Raw genomic sequence first — 17,364 nt, 5'->3', positions numbered from 1 at the left:
CTCTAGACACATTAACACATTAAACCCTTGAAAGATGTTTGTGTCCAGGTGATATCAAACGAAAAGCAAGAAAGCCACCCACCCAACACCCAACCATGCGAGAAATACGTCAATTATAGGAAGTCATGGCGAATCACCAGCACCGAGTGACCGTGGCTGACCAGAGGGAGACAAGGAGCCGGCATTGAAGATCGATAAGGTAGCTATGCTCTACGCAGAGTCACCACCAATGTTAGCAGCAGCCTCATTGGTTGCGGATTCGCCGGACTGCTTTGGTTGCGACTTGGCCGCATTCCACGAAGCTGCTGCTCGCTGCGCAGTAGGTTCGGTGGCAGCAGATTTGGCAGCGGCCGCCGCAGCGCTGTCTTTCAAACGTCGGATTCTCTCGGCGCGACCTTCGCCTGGAAGACTACCCCAGACCGGCTCAATGGAGTCCGCTCGCCAGTTGGATCGGTGTGCCGTGAGTGCGCTGTTTCGAGTGGGAAGGGAGACCATCGGTGAACCACCTACGCCGGCTTCACCCCACATTCGGACACGCTGAAGCTTGCGCAGCTTCGCTAGCCCATATACGCAGACGACTGCGGTGATCGCAAAGCATATGACGGAGACTCCTCCGAATCCGAAGTCGGACTCTTCAATGAAGTTCTTAAGATTCATACCGTATAGGGCAGAGAATAGAGTTCCTGTTGCAAGTCCAAGCGTACCAATGCTAAACTTCAGATCGAGCAGCATGAGAGAGTTGCGGTTGGCGTCGAGGATAGCTTTCACACTAAGCGGAAATCAGCAAGTCTGCGCAAAGGAAATTTAAATATCAAAAGAGCGACAACGTACACTTCTTCCGTATTACGAATGCCAGTCACCAAGTTACCGCTTTCCTGAACAATTTCGTCACAGACTTTGTGGTACGATTCCAGAAGCATTTCAACTTCTTGATGGTCGTGCTCCTGTCTTTGAACGCCCTCTGCGCGCTCAGTCAAGTACATCGCCGCCAGGTCGTCGTCGGCTTCCAGCAAATCATCGATAGCATCCCGCACCAGTCGAGCTTTCTGCTCAAAACTACCCAGTTTCTTAGAGTAGATCAACAGATGTCTAAGCTTATCCCTATCGATATCTTCTTCCAAGGCCCGAAGAACGCGCACCACAGGTTCTCGGACACCATTAAATTCCTCCTCGAGACCGGCTGTGACGCTGATCAAAACAGCTTCGAGAGCACGGAACTCATAAGGTAGAGCTTGGGCGCCCTGCGATTGTTTCTGACGTAGCTTTCCTTCCAGATCATACACAAACAGCGACTGCATATATGAATCGGTTGATCCGTAGGCATCAAAGACCAGAACCCGATCGGCCTTGATCAGCACGCGAAGATGTAGAAGGTTGATAAGGATAGCACTCGGTCGTACAAGAATGTGGGGCAAGGTCGAAGAGTCAATTTTGCGAAGGTCTCGAGGGAGGAGGCCATACTTTAAGCCCGGTTAGCTTTCATGTTGTCCAAGTAAAGTCGCCTGTTTGAAAGAGGGACGACTACCCACCTTTGCGATAAGCTCACTCTTTCTAAATTCCCCATTGACAAGTGTAACATTGCCGTTGTTATCGAACTCAGTGCATCGCAATCGCAGCTCGTTCGAAGCCTTTGCCGCTAATCCACGTCCGAAATTCAGGCCCTCTGCTCCCTCATCGACCAATGCAGGACTGCCAGCGCGGTTGAGTTTGGCTTCTGCAGCCGCTTTGCTACGTCTTAGGTCAAATAGCCTGCGAAGTAATGGGCGGCTCTTCGTGTGTGTAGCCCGCGAAAACACGGTTATAGGGGACGGAGATTGGCCCAGCGAAGCTCGACATCGCGACGAACCACGGCTTCTAGAAATGGTTGATACGGAAAGAAGATTTGTCTCTAACGCGGCGCGACATCGTAGCGGCTTAATATTTGCCCAGCTAGATGTATTTCTCAATGCGAGCATACGGGATGGCTGGTTATGAACTTGCGGCTTTCGAGAGGTTCCGCATGCCGATATGAAGACATGGGTATTCTCTGACTGGGAGCGCAGGTATCGGAGTAGCGACGCTGAGGGAACTGCCGGTTTCAAATGTGGCGGGGATAGCATTTCGGACTTGCCTAGATCAACAAGTCACCATCGAAGTACTACCGTCTCGTTCTCCCTCTTCAATCCGCAGTATAACTCGGCCGTCTTTTTTTCCTACATGGAGTTGCGCCGCGCGGACCATCTCGGGTCAATGATGTTCCGCAACTATATCTCCAACTACAACAAATGTTTTTCTACTTCTGCTTCTACTTCTTCGCAAGGGAGTCAGATGTTTGCTCGTCAGATCATCCCAGACTATTGTAAGCCATTGCTTTTGTTACATGAAGGAGCCTTTGCAGGGGAAAAATCCAACCGACATTTGCTGAGTTGAAGAATAATGCTGAATATTGAAACGAAGAACGCTGCAATATGTAGGTATCAAGCGAAACTAGACCGATCTAACCCACAGCAACACATAAAGAAAAATTGAGAAGTAGCCACCGAGTTTACCAATCATCGTCGTCCTCCTTTTCGTCATCTGCACGCTGGTTTAGTACGCGTCACTGGTCAATAGGCAAATAATGAACTTACCGCTACCGCTAACTTTCTGCTTTCTCTTGTCCAGAGCGGCTTTAAGAGCGCCTGCCATACCACCCTGGGCGGCACCGCCACCTGCTGAAGCTGCGGATGTTTCGTTGGCAGACCCAGGAACCATCGCCGCGCTGCGATCCTTCTTGTCGGACTCTTTGACCTTCCGCAACCCTCCGCCACCCTTGCCTCCAGATGCCCTAATGGCAGCCAATAGGTCGTCCCTTCCACCAGAAGGTGTGGGCAAAGGTGGAGCTGCTCCACCAGGTGGGGGAGGGGGAGGAGGAGCACCAGCTCCAGGAGGAGGTGGTGGTGGCGGGGGAGCCCCACCAGCTGGCGCTGGGGGTGGAGGAGGAGGGGGGGCTGAGGGGCCTCTACCGGGTGGAGGGGGAGGCGGGGGAATGCTCGAAGATGGGGGTGGCGGCGGAGGAGCTGGAGGGCCTCTGCTTGATGGAAGAGGTGGTGGCGGCGGAGGAGGAGGTACGCTCGAAGTGGGAGGGGGAGGCGGAGGCGGCGGCGGGGGAACGCTTGATGAAGGTGGTGGTGGAGGGGGCACCGCACTGGATGCAGGTGGGGGAGGTGTAGGACGGGAAGCAGCTGGCACAGGCGGAGGAGGCGGTTGGCTAGCCGGGCTTCTTGGGGGTGGTGGGGGAGGTGCTGGCGTTGAGGCCGCGCCATGAGGCACTTTGGGAGGAAGCTGCGGCGGTACCGCAGGGCTTGACGTGCGGGGAGGTGGCCGTGGTGGTGGCCCTGGAGGCGCATTGTTGCGGCTGGGTGGTGCTGGAGGAGCGGACACCTTTCGCTCCCCTTGGAAAGGTGGAGGCACCCCAAACCGGGGTTGACTGTCATCCACAGGAGTCTTTGGAGGTCGTGGTGGGGGAGGAGGCCCAGGGGTCGCGCCCGATGATGCTCGTTGTCGGCCAGGAAGAGGGGGCCCATTGGTGTGCGCAAACTTGCCAGCATCTGCAATCGGAGGGGGCGCTCGGAATCTGGGCCGCGGCGGAGATGGTTCGCGAGTAGATGCAGGCGACTCTTCCTCCGCCTCAGTACGAGTTCTCCGTGACGGTGGAGGTGGTGGCGGAGCGCCTCGTCGGCTACCCGTACTATTACCTGTATGTTGCGGGCTTATAGAACTTGACTTAGGAGCAGGAGGCGCCGATGGAGGAGGCGGAGGGGGAGCTTTGCCCCTTTTGTCCTCAGCCGGAGACGGAGTAGAATCGACCCCGTTGCTTTGTTTCTGCTCAATATAAGCCTTGATAAAGTCCGAATTCTCTGCGATCTGGTCTTCCGTAATTCCCATCTGCAAGAGCTCGTCCAGAAGACCTTTCCATGACGGATCACTGGTGTCGAAGGGCAAGGGCTTGCGCGGGGGACTGCTCGGTGGGGGAGGTGCAACTTGGATGGAAGGCGCAGAAGGAGGTTCTGTATGTGCTACTGGTGGAGGCGCATTTGACCCCGATGTTGACCGATGGCCTAACAGGCTACCGAAAATCGACCGTCCTACGCCATGTTTACCATTTGCTATGGGAGCGGGGCCTTGACCACGAGTAGATGCGAAAGGTGTCTGCCGAGTTTCTTTGCTCGCATTCTTCTCCCGGTCTTGCATTTTCTTCATAAACGTTTTAGCTTCCTTCTCATCAGCAAAGGATAAACCAGCGGGACACTCTTCCAGCTCAAACGTGTGAAAGAACGTTCGGTCTTGGTTATAGGGGAAATTATCGTATATCTCCTGGTCCCAGATAACACCTCGTCCAGCGGGCTGTGGCTCGGAATGAACGGGATCATTAGCAGTCAGGGAAAAACTCCAGTGGCTATCGAGACACAAACGGTCACTCACCGATACATCCACCAGCTTCAACCAAAAGGTCCGCCCGACTAAATCATTCGCCAGTACGACAGCACCCTGTAGACCTGTGTATGTCCATTTTTGAGGATCCGGATAGGCCACATATAGTCGCGCAACAGCTACAGCGTGGATCTTGTTCGCCGGTTTGGGGACAGTCCTCTTGACGGTTTCTTTGTCGGCGTCACTGAGGATAGATGGCATGACGGACCGCGGGGAGCTAGTTCAAGAAGCACCGGAAACGGAATTAGAGAGTATGTAGCGCCGTTGATGTTTCTTAAAGAACTTCTCGATAATGCATTGCACGAGTCGGTGAAGTTGCTCCAGGCAGAAGTGTAAAGTGCACTCGACTTCCAGGCACGGATAATCGCTGATGCGGCCAAGAACAAACTCGGGCTAGAGAGGGGCAATTTCTCCGGGTTTTCGATCAAGACTTGTAAGACTGATCCTGGGTAGGTTCGAGAGGAGGCACGGAGGCCGTGAGCGAGTAATGCGTATGCTTATGGGTAGTTGAATTGTTTGTTGTTGGGAGAAATCAGCCTTGAGGGGGAGTCAGAGAAGAGGTCAAGTAGCAGAAAGAGGGAGAGGCACACTGCCACTAATGCTACCGCTAAGTTTCTACTACAGTGCCACTAACTCCATTTCCAGTCCCACTTAAGGCCCGAGTGGGGAACTTGAAGAGAATGTAGGGCATTACTATCTAAACACAAGGTATGAATTCTTATTTCATTTCCTTGGACTGCAATTCTGTCTATTTCTACTGTCGGGTTGGTGTCAACTCCAAATGCTCTACACAAAAGAAAAGAGTTACATTTGTACGTAGTTATTGCGTTCGTAATTTATTTAATCTCCAATCCTTCTTTACAGTATTTACCCGTTTACAACCATGACCACGAGTTATTCCCCGACCTGTCATTTTTGAGAGTAGATCAATTCTGGAACAGTCCGTATATCACTGTTGTTTCGTCAATTAAATTTTATTCAATGTCAGGTGGTTGGTTTCCAATCGACGTCATCCCGTTTCCTCTCCAAAACTCCTACTATATAAACCCTACTAAACACAACTCTGCACCATCACCAGACAGATTAATCATACAACTTCTTCTTACCTGGCTACTTATTACATTCTGCATTATACAAGAAGATTATTCACTAGGTTACATACACTTCACTCCAAGATGCCGGTCATTCCTTCGGACACGACCAATTTCCCATCAGCAGCCAGCAATAGCTCCAACCAGAATGAACCACAGAAGGCCACTGCTCAGGACCATCTGTCTAAAGGACCACAGATTCCGGACAGTAAGTACCGTAATATCTTTTGCAGAAACTTAGCAGATTAACTGAAACCCGCAGATATGCCACCCAAAGCTTCCCGAGAGGAAATCGAAGCACGCAAGAAAGAGCTAAACAAATAAGCCAGAATTTTAACGGATGACCATGATGGAATTTTCATTATCATGAATTATGATGCGCAGCGGATTGTTATGTAGGACGGTCACTGGTCTAGTTTCTTCTGTACAAGGAGACAGGTAGCAATTCTATATTACTTGTCAGACTCAAAAACTTCCTCAGTACTCATACATAGAATAAATGACGTCGGCTCTTGAAGATACTTATCCTACAGACAGAGCAGAACGAACGTATTCAGACCTACTACTAGTAATGCAATGTAGTACATACACTTGAATTTATTCAGATGCTTAATTACATCATAGACACGTGACTTCGTGTTCACTTTGCTCCTCATTGCGCGACAAGTACATGTCTTTCGTCGCGTCAAGAGGCTCCTCATGCCGCCGGAACGTACAAATGTCCCGGTGAAGCTGTCCTTGCCTTTAGTAAGTGCTCTGATTCATTGTACATATGCACCGGAAGTCCTTTGGTATCACTGACAGCATCAAATCCAGCAATATCAGCAGGACATCTTCACCGAACTGCGCACCGAGGATGAATTGGTCATCCTTGCCCGGGGCCTTGGGCTATTACGCTTAGTGACTAATCTCTTACATTTTTATGATGCTGCTGGGAATAATCTAGTCTTAGTAGTGGGTGCTGATGATCGAGAGAACGAATGGATCGGCGAAGGTGTGTCCAAGGACTCTCCAGCTTACCCATAGTGCCTTGATTAGGATATACCGACGCTAATAATCAAACAGCATTGGCAGAACACTATGCCATGAGCAAAACCCCCTTTGCCAGAGGCCTCAAGGTGATCAACACCGAGAGAGCCTCAGTTTCCATGAGGGAGAGGATCTATGCCGAAGGCGGTATCCTGAGTGTAACATCCAGGATACTAGTTGTAGATCTACTATCAAGTATGTCTACGGAGTAGTTTTCTATGTGGTAGCAAACACCTGACATTGGCTTCAACAGAGCTTCTCGACCCTGAAAAGATTACGGGAATGGTTGTGCTTCATGCTGACAAGTAAGGAGTCCTTCTCAACCCTTCCCGTAGCTATTTATTCATCACCTTCCAGGATTATGGCAACCTCAACTGAAGCTTTCATCATTCGAATCTTTCGACAAATCAACAAAAATGGCTTCCTAAAGGCATTTTCCGACTCCCCTGAACCATTCACAACGGGTTTCGCACCCTTAGCCAATTCTATGCGCAATCTTTTCCTTCGCAAAGCCTCGTTATGGCCGCGATTTCATGTTACTGTTGCCGAGTCCCTTGAAGGCCACAGAAAAGCTGAGGTCATCGAGCTTGAGGTTCCGATGAGCGACAAGATGCGTGAAATGCAAAATGCAGTCCTTGAATGTGTGGAAATATGCATCGGAGAACTGAAGAAAGCTAACACTGGCTTGGACATGGCAGACTGGACCTTGGACAGTGCTCTGCATAGGAGCTTTGACATCATGATCAGACGGCAGTTAGACCCCATATGGCATCGGGTGACGTTCAGGACCAGACAGATTGTGAGCGACTTGAGCGATCTCAGGGCGATTCTTCAGTAAGTTCAGTAACGATCCCTCATCTGTAAAGCATTGTGTAGCCTCTAACTTATCACTAGTGCGTTACTGACGTACGATTCTGTATCATTTGTGAAATATCTGGATACTATCGTAACTGCGCATTCTCCTCCCCCTGGGTCCACAAGGCATAATTATTCACCATGGCTGTTCCTTGATGCAGCTCACGTTCTGTTCCAGACTGCTAAGTCTAGGGCATATCAAGGAAAGATAAGCAATGACGTGGCTCGCTCATCATTGAATTCGTTCCCTACTACTCTTCAACCTGTCCTGGAAGAACAACCCAAGTGGGAGGTCCTAGCAGAAGTGCTGGAGGAGATAGAAAATGATGCATATCTCAATCCAGTCAATGTGGACGAGTCAAACAGTACAATATTGATCATGTGTACCGACCAACGAACTTGCCGGCAGCTCCGGGAGTATCTGGGGACAATGCATGCCCATGTAAATGACGAAAATGAAGACGACAAAGACATCGGTGACAACATCAAGAAGGGCTCTGCACAGGTCATGATGCGCAGGAGGCTGCGGGAGTACCTCAATTGGAAGACATCTCTGTCTAATGTGACGAAAAATTTAACTTCAAAACCAACAAATGACGAGTCCCAGGCTGGGAAAAGCCAAGACTCGCCTCGACCATCCGCTCCACAGGGACGAGCTCCTCCGAACAAGCGACGCCGAGTACGTGGTGGAGGTGCTGTTACATCTGCCTCTGGTCGCGTACCAAATAGTAGTGTACAGACAGATGTTGAATTACCTGGCCAAGTCTCGAACTTACTGGAAGAGATCCAACCCACAGAAATCGAAGAGGTCCAGAAGGAGGACATAATAATTGACGATCTGGAGGATATGGAAGATTTCTATGAGCTATACGATATGGATGATTTAATCATGATACATCCTTACGATGGTGACATGGACGAGCACATATTGGAAGAAGTGCGGCCACGGTACATCATTATGTACGAACCTGATTCAGCGTTCATCCGACGAGTGGAAGTATATCGCAGCTCTCATGTCGGGCGGAACGTGCGAGTGTACTTTATGTACTACGGAGGATCTGTTGAAGAGCAGCGGTACCTTAGCGCAGTTCGACGCGAAAAGGACTCATTCACAAAGCTCATTAAAGAGAAGGGCGTAAGATGACCACTTGAAACTACTTCTTTGAAACTGTCTACTAACATGATACGCACAGAACATGGCCGTCACTCTCACACACGACAAGGGCTTCGAAGACCCTCAAGAACAGTTCCTGCGTACTGTTAACACACGCATTGCTGGAGGTGGGCGGCTAGCTGCAACAGCGTCACCTCCTCGAGTCGTGGTGGACGTACGAGAGTTTAGAAGCGCACTTCCATCTCTACTACACGGTAACAATATGATCATTGTCCCATGCCAGCTGACAGTGGGTGACTATATCCTTACCCCGGATATATGTGTTGAGCGTAAATCAATTCGTGACTTGATCACTTCCCTCAGAAATGGCCGTCTCTATAACCAAGCAGAGACAATGCTTCAGCATTATAAAAACCCTCTGCTTCTGATTGAATTCGACCAGAACAAGTCGTTTACCTTTGATGCATTCGCGTCCGCAACAACACCAGGAACGACTTTTCTAACAGATTATGGGTTCTCTTCTTCCGGAACTGCGACCACGACCTTGTCTGCCAGCAGTTCGCTCGTTAATCCCTCTAGCCCAAAGTCCGCTCAACATCTCCTCGTCCTTCTCACCCTCGCATTTCCTCGCTTAAAGGTCATTTGGTCATCCTCTCCTTACCAGACTGCGGAGATCTTTGCGGAACTCAAGAAGAACAACCCAGAGCCAGATCCTATCCGAGCAGTGCAGATTGGACTGGACATGGACATTGCAGCTGGCTCCGACTCTAGTAATGTCATGGCTGCAGCTGGTATAGAGCACCGTACCTTCAATCTCTTGCCTCAGGATATGCTCAGAGCCGTTCCTGGTGTGACACCGAGTGTCCTAGAACGGCTTATTCTTGAGACGGGCAATATCTCGGAGATCGCTAATATGACTGTCGAGCAATTGGACCCTCTGGTGGGAATAGAAGCCGCGCGCAAGATCGTCAACTTCTTCCAGAAGAGCGTATTTGACGAAAACTAACATGCATTTGCTGTCTACTAGCTTACGAGGTCCAGAGGTCCAGCTACCGAAGAGCTAGTTGATGGGCTACATATAGAGTGTATAAATAGGACTTGAAAACATAACATATGTATGTCCGACTTTTTTGTATTCTCGTAACCTTGTCATGAATCTATCATCCAAGTTTTGAATTAAAAAGGAACGAAGTAGCAAGAGGGAACAGACAAAAGAATTGCCAACACGAAACACGCTGAGTACAGTCGGTCTCCTGATATGCGTCGCAACCAATTCTCTGCGGAAATCCAAGGTTATCCCTCACGATAAACGATCTTCGGCCAGAAGCCAATCAAGTTCATCATGTGGAACTCCAAGAATTCCCTACCCATGATTCATACCCTGACTTTTGGAAGGAGCACTGGGGCAGTGGTAGGTCCCCAAGCGAAGCGGGAAGGCAGCAGCCCCTAGACCTTTCTGGTCTCCTTCCCAGGAAACAGATGGCATAATGATTAAAACCAACCGTCAAGCTCCTGCCTGACGCAAGAAAGAGCCTTCACAGAAGGAAGCCTGTCGGGTTTCCCAGAAAGGAAATAGCTTGGCTTTGAGAAAGAGAATAGAGGGGCTGGCGAACAGGATCCCCAGTAGCTCTCGCAGGGCTGAATCCAACGGGATGAAGGTTTTTAGAGCTCGTCGACATCGATCTCCTTCTCGTCTTCGCTTTCGCGGTCTTCGTCGAACTCGACGTTGTCCTCGAAGCCTTCCTGGCCGTAGGTATCGGTCTCGTTGATCTTGGCGTGTTCGGGCAGCTCGCCGTAGGCCTTGAGACTTCTGGCCTCATCGGCGGTGTACTTCAGGAGAACGTCGCCCTTTTCGTCCTGGTAATCACGGAGAGAGAGAAGGATAATATCACCCTGGTTGATCCAGACCTTCTTCCTGAGCTTGCCACGAATGTGCGCCAGACGCTTCTCCCCGTCGAAGCAAAGCGCCTCGAGACGGCCGTTACCAAGCATCTTCACAACCTGGGCATACTCCTGGCCTTCTTCCTTGAACACGAGTTCACGCTTCTCTTTGTCGCTCTCGTTCTTTCCACGACGACGGTTCTTACCGCCCTATATATATGCTGTTAGCCTGTGCTCTGCATAAATATTCCAGTTTAAACGCTTCCTAAATCTCAAAGCAATTCATCTGCCCGGAAGCCACCTCTCAGGCACGAGGGGTGGCGATATGGGAGTTATTATGACGCCGAGTAAAACACCCACAACAGAGGCAGAAAAAGTCTAACTAAGCGGGGATGATTTGTTTCAAGAAAATTCTGTTCTTACCTTTCCCTTATTCTTGGGCATGACGGAAAATCGCTAACCGCGATAGATTTCCACTCGATGCAATATCAGATGTCAAATCTGATATGAAAAAAAGGGGAAGTAGTATGTGTCCCAAAGGACCGAAAGTGGTGAAAGTGGGGGAAGTGTCGAGTAGGCGGGAAGTAATTTCGACGCTTTTCTGAATATATAATCGGTGGGGGGCCGCCGGTGGCGTGGCGGCCTGAGTCATGCCTAAGGCCGCCTACAGGGGTCGGCCAATGAAAGCTGGTTACCGTTACCGCCTGGATTGTTTCTTTTGGCAGAAAAATAAATGGAAATCGTCCGATTTGGGTCAAAATCGATGAATCCAGTTCCATGAAGAAAGAACCATACGTTTATTTTACCTCTTACCTCTTTGACATTTGATTCCTTGAAAGGTTTCCGACACAAATAACTGCGCGCTACCTCCTACCACCGCTAGAAGAGCTGGTTTCATCTAGCTGAACAATGAAGGGAAGGTGACACCGTCTAGCGTCAGTGCCCTAGGTCCCAGTCTCATATTTCCTAGCCAGAAGAGCAAGGCTGTTTCTTGGCTACCTAGTCACCTTAGACATGAAGTTCCTCGCATCAACAAAGCAGTTTACTCTGCGGTATGTTCCGAAGCATGTCATATCTCCTATCGCTTCCCGGTACCTAGCTTCTCCGACCAATCCTATCCGGTTCAAAATTCAACATTTATATGCCACCCGTGATCGGACTACATTATGGTGGAGAGTATCTCTACAACATCTGCAGCAGCAAAAGCGAGTGGTCCGGTCATGGTGTGCACGGAGGGTCCGGATAGCGTTTCAGCGCGCATTGAAGGAGCGCGGCTTTGATACTGAGGGCAGAAGGATAAGACCAAGCTCTGGTGAAGGTGCCGCAGTATCAGATGGAGAGGGTGATAATTTGGTAGGATCCGTCGACATCCTTGTCCGCCCGCAGTGTGTCCAAGAAGATTATGCTACAGTCCAGGCGGATATGAATACTCTCGTCGATTCCTTGATACAGAACAGGAACAAGGGAGACCACCCGAAAACGGTGCGAAATGAGGGCGTCAAGGTGTCAATTAAGAATTCCCAAAGAAACAATAGTAGTAGTAATTAATCCAAGGAATGTATATATATTGTGGTCGTGTGACGTTGTTGGTTGTCAACTGGATCTGATCCTTATTCTCTAAGTCCATTGAGGATAATAATTGCTTCAAATGTGGTAGCACAAGCCCATCATTTGCGAGCAATCATATAAAACATGACTGAGTAAACAAGAATAGTGGAGGACATTCCCCATAAGTACAGGGACTCGGAGATATAACGCGCGGCACTGCCTCCTTGGCACATTCGCTAACTTGCCGATCCTCTCGAGGCCTGGAAGCAAGAAGACAACAACGGACTAGAAGCAGTTGTAGCACTAACCTCCCAAGATATCAATCAACCCTTTCTTATTACCCAATCTTATCTTTCTTTTATGCGCCATCAATAATCGATTAACTTCTTTTTCTTATCTTCCAAGATGCTGGTCTCCTTGACAGTGGGCAAGGTAGACGCTGGAGTCGCCGTCCTCTTGACACAGGATAACCGACTGGTAAGTCGTCCCCTCTCTTGCTGCAATTGATGCGACTGTTTCACCCCTTTGAGACCCCTCGATCTCTGACTCATCTATTCAACCATGGAACAACATCACTGCATTTGCGACAGTTCCAATACTTGTCCATTTCGCAAGTACTAACGCTACAATTACAGATCGAGTTTCCCTCCGTTCTCCTCCCTAACAACATCACATCCGGCAGCATCGTCGACATCACCGTAGCGCGCAATCACTCCGCCGAAGAAGCCAGCGCCACCGGATTCCAAAGTCTTCAGAAACGCATCCTCAGCACATACGGCGTCAAAACGCCCTCCCCGCCGATACTGCGACTCCGCAACGCAACCCAGACTTCGCTAGTACTGGAGTGGGATCCGATCGACCTGGCCACAGCATCTCTGAAATCCCTCTCACTCTATCGCAATGGCTCCAAAGCCGGATCCATCCCGCGACCCCTCGAGACACGCTCCACCAAGATCAGCGGACTGGCAATCCACACCGAATACACCTTCCACTTGGTCCTGCGCACAACCGCCGGCACATACCAGTCAGAGAAGCTGACATGTCGGACGCACAAGATGACCGATCTCTCCGGTATCACGGTTACGGCGGGTGTTCTGCCGGAACAGCAGAAGGAGGCACTTGGTGCTGCGCTGGATCGCATCGGCGGCAAGCTGATCGATACAGTCCGCATCGATACGACTCACTTCGTGTGCACGGAAGGGAAAGGCCCGCTGTGGGAGAAGGCTGTTGAGATGAATATCCCCGTCGTGACGCCGGAATGGGTCGATGCGTGTGAAGCTGAGGGCACTATCGTGAGTGTCCGTGGCTACTATCTAAATGCCGACCCCAAGGCCAGACAGCTGGGTCCTATTCATGCGTCAACACAACATCAGCGTACCATGTCTACCATGACTGCCAACACACAGAATCATATCCAGTCTCAGTCCCAGTCCCAGTCGAGACTGAGTCTCCAGCCTCAGCCGACACGAGAGAGACAGGAGTCTATCGCTGAGCCACCAATTACTCCGTTCCCTGGCGCCGGCATGAGCGGTCAACCGAGAGCTGAGGACTCGGAAGGACCTTCGGATGATGAAGATGAACAGCCTCCGCCGCCTCCTCCCAAGGATGAGAGCGAGGCTGCAGCGTCCCCGGAGCCGACCCCTAACGGCCATGCCGAGCAAAATGGGGATGCCGATGCCGCGGAAACAGCAGGTTCATCTGAGAAAGAGGATAAGGCTGATAATGAAGAGAAGGAAGAGGATGCACAAGAGAAGGTAGAAGAAACAAAAGAAGAGTCATCAGGTGATGAGGTGAAGAAGGGCAAGGGAAAAGAAGGCGAAGGGGACTTCAATGAAGTCCCTCTTTAATGGGTCTATGTGAGCGTTTTCCTTATGTCTCTTTTCCCTGTTTTCTTTTCCTCCTCTTCTTATGCTGTTCAAGACTTGAAGTTCATCGAAGTCTGTAATTGTATAGCCAATATGCTAGTAGATGAGTCTCTCGCGGCACGACGTTTCCTAATGTATGCCTCTTTTATACATTTCATATCTTACCCCTTCTGCGCTCTTGTGTCTTGTTTGTATTATAGAGGTAGCTTCTAATGCTGCAGGATTTATCTGATATTATAAAGTTCTCCATATTATATAGTAGGGTTTCTGTTGATCTCATCGTAAATTTCCATGATCATTTGAAATGCTATATATATATCTAATCAAGAAGTACATCTATCCTGTCGTGCACACTCCAGTACACGTACATCATACTATCTGACAATGTCCCCTGGCATGGAAGGACCCTTCCCGACCTTCACATAAAATGCAAGTAAAGAATGCCAACTATTGCGCCGATATGCTTTGAATCCTCATATGTACGACAAAGACACGTTAGATATGTACTGAGCGTCGCTTGTTTTTTTCTTTCCTTGTTTTGTTTCGTTCCTCGTTGTAATCATCAGCATAACAATACATGCTTAGTTGACGTTGCGGACAACGTCGTTGATAGCCTGAGCTACGTAGGTGACATTCTTCTCGCTCACTGTGTGGAAATAGTTTATTAGTAAAGACATTCTTCTTGCGCGGTGGATGAAATAAATGACTTACGGCCGCTGATGGAGGCTCTGCCGGATTTGAGAAGGTAAATGTGATACTTGTCCTTCAGAGCGTAGACTTGAGAGGGGGTCAGGCCGGTGTAGGAGAACATTCCGTTCTGGAAGGTAAAAAATGTTAGTCTTGGCTTGGGACGGTGTCAAAAGTGGTTATGGGTAGTTTTGTTATTACCTGTTCAACGATGTGTCTCCATGTTCCGGGGGTCTCGAGTTTGATGAGCTCATTGTATAGTGCCTGTCTCATGGTTCTGATACGGGAGCTCATGACCTTCAGATCTTCATGCCACTGGGCAGTGAGTTCTTCGTCAGTCAGGACCTTCTTAACGATGCTGCATCCACCGGTGGGACCCATGGAGTACTCTCCACGGATGAAGTGACAGAGGTTGTTGACGACAATGTCGCGGAGGTTCTGGGCACCGTCGTTCAGGACATAGTGGAAAGCACCGACACGCTGGCCGTAGAGACCGAAGTTCTTCGAGAAGCTCTGGGCAACGCACATTTCCATCTGGGGCTTCTCGTTGAGGAAGTACCGGACAGCCCAGGCATCCTCGTCGGCCGAACCGGAGGCGAAACCCTGGTATGCGGAGTCGAAGAAGGGGAAGAGCTTCTTGCGCTCGCACAGGTCAGCAATAGCCTTCCATTGCTCCTTGTTTGGGTCGAGACCGGTGGGGTTATGAGCGCAGGCATGGAGGAGGATGACGTCTCCTTGCTGGGCCTCGGCTTCGAGGGTAGACATCATGCCTTCGAAGTCGAAGGAGCGAGTGGCGGCCTTGTAGTATGGGTAGGTCTTCCTGGGGACGCCAGCAAGCTCCCAGATGGTCAGGTGGTTGGCCCAGGACGGGTTGGAGAGCCAGACGTTCTTGGGCTTCATAAGGTGTGAGAGGAAGAGAGCACCGAGGTGGTTGGCGCCGGTACCTGCGACAGCCTGGACAGAGCCAATGCGGCCCTTGGTCGACTTGACCTTGTCGGAGGTGTCTTTCGCATCGAAGCCGAACATCAGGTCTCGAGCCAGCTCGAGGAAGGGAATGTCGCCTTCGATAGCGGTATATTCATGTCTGAAGAGGTTGTCCTCGGCAAGTAGGCGCTTCTCTGCCTCACGGACGACGGGCAGCGGCCATGGCTTGCCATCGTCTGTACGGTAGACACCCACACCGAGACTGACCTTCTGGGGGTAGTCGTCGTTGGCATAGGCGCGGTTCAAGGCGAAGATCTCATCCGCCGGCACCGGGGCCAAGGTACTTAAAACAGTCATGGTGGTTATGACGTTATACAGTAGTCTCACGGAAGTTCACTCAATTGATTTCTCCCAGGGGAGTGTTGCGATTGCGAAAGAAGGGGGTCACAAACGGAAGAGAGTGGAGAAGATGCTGCTTAGATATGGAAGACGAGGTCACTCAAGTCTTGTCTATACTGCCAAAATAAGTAATCAGATTACAGAATTGGTTTTCTGCATGACTCAATGGCTAGTGTGATATATTAGTAGTGGCATTGGCCCGATATCGCCGGCCTAGTTATCCGCTAACATTAAATATTGCCTCTTTTTTTCCTTTTTTTTTTTAGTCTCATAATTTGCCGTCGCAGGCGGGCGACAATACCCGACGGCAAAACGCGCTTAGCGATGGATAGTTCCTGAATTGTGGGCCGTACCATGGAGATCGAGTAGGAAAACGCTCCCTGACTGGTCGAGGGCGATGTATCCTTTTGGTAGATGCTTTCAATGATGACGGTACTGGGATCACACGCATCTTTGGAAGGGTTGGAAGTAGAAGAGCATATGACCTATGGCGAGGTTATTTCCTTGACCTAAAGGTGAAAGTAAGGGAGATTGTCACCTGTCGGATAGTGGTAGACCCTCCATATCAAGGCTTGCCACGGATATTTCAACGGAAGGCCTGAGATGTTCCAAATCAAAGGACAATTAGGTCACGAAATGCCACAATGCAGGCACAGCCAGTTAGGCCTTAGTTGATAGTTTCTTTTTCTTTCGTGCTTTTTGTGTCGCCTTCTCCTTCCCAAGAGTGCCTTTGGGCGCCTTGGCACCAGTGAAGGTAGAGATACTTGTCGACGCGCATTTAGCTAACCAGCAATATGCAAGATTTTTTGTCATGGTGTGAACTATGATATAATTTGCTAGTAACGCAGTGAACCATCTGGAACTCAGTAATAACACCCGAGGGTTATTGGACTAGCGGTACGATGTTGCTATATATATTCGTAGGAAACCTGATCGAGAGAAATAAATTAGTTTATTGAGTATGGATATAGTAGGATAGGTGAGATAAGTATGTCAACTGAACTAGACATAATGCAATAGTCCATAGGGGGAATACATATTCAACTTAACAGTGTTCCGCTCATATTAGGGTGACCACATCGTAGATGTGGTAGGGCCACCCAAGGCCAACAGTGAAATTGACAAGGCGGAAAGTGGTACGAGTTGAATGAATGACGGCTTGTACATGGGTAGGGTGCTGACTGTACTCTCTAGGTTAGGCTGAATGATGGTCTCTTCCGATTCGAGGTCACGTCGGCTGATAATAGGGAGGGGGGTTGGAAGGGTGTCAGATTCAACTTCTACGGAGTAAGCGAAGCTACTCCGATGTATGTATGGAGTATATACATCGTAGAGGCCTCAACGCGTGTTCAATTAGACCCTTGATCTTAATAACTATCTTTTAGTTGAACAATACAGAAGCCTTCGGTTTATAAATTTACAAATATCTTATGACTGTAATCAAGCTATAGCCATATTTTTCAAACAACTTGGGGGTCCAAATCTACATTCATTACGTCTACCAACCATCATTCGACCA

At 49.7% G+C, this 17,364-nt stretch overlaps 6 protein-coding genes across 6 annotated transcripts; 2 read left to right on the top strand and 4 right to left on the bottom strand.

Moving 5' to 3' along the window:
- Positions 1 to 210: 210 nt before the first annotated feature.
- On the bottom strand, positions 211 to 2,099 carry AO090120000141 (CorA family magnesium transporter; the record flags this gene model as incomplete). The annotated part of the gene is made up of 3 exons (XM_001823844.1): positions 211 to 769; positions 832 to 1,460; positions 1,530 to 2,099. 3 exons carry the CDS (start codon positions 2,097 to 2,099, stop codon positions 211 to 213), a joined length of 1,758 nt encoding a protein of 585 aa, XP_001823896.1.
- Positions 2,100 to 2,524: 425 nt separating this feature from the next.
- AO090120000140 (WASP family protein) lies at positions 2,525 to 4,653 on the bottom strand (the record flags this gene model as incomplete). The annotated part of the gene is made up of 3 exons (XM_001823843.3): positions 2,525 to 2,556; positions 2,610 to 4,365; positions 4,444 to 4,653. The coding sequence occupies 3 exons, from the start codon at positions 4,651 to 4,653 to the stop codon at positions 2,525 to 2,527; spliced, it is 1,998 nt and encodes a 665-aa protein (XP_001823895.1).
- Positions 4,654 to 6,628: 1,975 nt separating this feature from the next.
- On the top strand, positions 6,629 to 9,547 carry AO090120000138 (ssDNA endodeoxyribonuclease RAD1; the record flags this gene model as incomplete). The annotated part of the gene is made up of 5 exons (XM_023237623.1): positions 6,629 to 6,767; positions 6,826 to 6,877; positions 6,930 to 7,406; positions 7,467 to 8,562; positions 8,621 to 9,547. The coding sequence occupies 5 exons, from the start codon at positions 6,629 to 6,631 to the stop codon at positions 9,545 to 9,547; spliced, it is 2,691 nt and encodes an 896-aa protein (XP_023092436.1).
- Positions 9,548 to 10,203: 656 nt separating this feature from the next.
- On the bottom strand, positions 10,204 to 10,866 carry AO090120000137 (translation initiation complex factor eIF1A; the record flags this gene model as incomplete). The annotated part of the gene is made up of 2 exons (XM_001823841.3): positions 10,204 to 10,632; positions 10,846 to 10,866. 2 exons carry the CDS (start codon positions 10,864 to 10,866, stop codon positions 10,204 to 10,206), a joined length of 450 nt encoding a protein of 149 aa, XP_001823893.1.
- Positions 10,867 to 12,375: 1,509 nt separating this feature from the next.
- AO090120000136 (putative chitin biosynthesis protein (Chs5)) lies at positions 12,376 to 13,817 on the top strand (the record flags this gene model as incomplete). The annotated part of the gene is made up of 2 exons (XM_001823840.3): positions 12,376 to 12,447; positions 12,606 to 13,817. The coding sequence occupies 2 exons, from the start codon at positions 12,376 to 12,378 to the stop codon at positions 13,815 to 13,817; spliced, it is 1,284 nt and encodes a 427-aa protein (XP_001823892.3).
- Positions 13,818 to 14,416: 599 nt separating this feature from the next.
- Positions 14,417 to 15,803, bottom strand: AO090120000135 (putative aspartate transaminase; the record flags this gene model as incomplete). Its single annotated transcript, XM_001823839.3, has 3 exons — positions 14,417 to 14,481; positions 14,547 to 14,652; positions 14,724 to 15,803. The coding sequence occupies 3 exons, from the start codon at positions 15,801 to 15,803 to the stop codon at positions 14,417 to 14,419; spliced, it is 1,251 nt and encodes a 416-aa protein (XP_001823891.1).
- Between the last annotated feature and the right edge of the window lie 1,561 nt (positions 15,804 to 17,364).

Source organism: Aspergillus oryzae, chromosome 5 (genome assembly GCF_000184455.2).
Source record: "Aspergillus oryzae RIB40 DNA, chromosome 5".
NCBI lineage: Eukaryota > Fungi > Ascomycota > Eurotiomycetes > Eurotiales > Aspergillaceae > Aspergillus > Aspergillus oryzae.
Note: the sequence above shows the minus strand (reverse complement) of the source record. Positions and strands in the feature narration are given on the sequence as shown.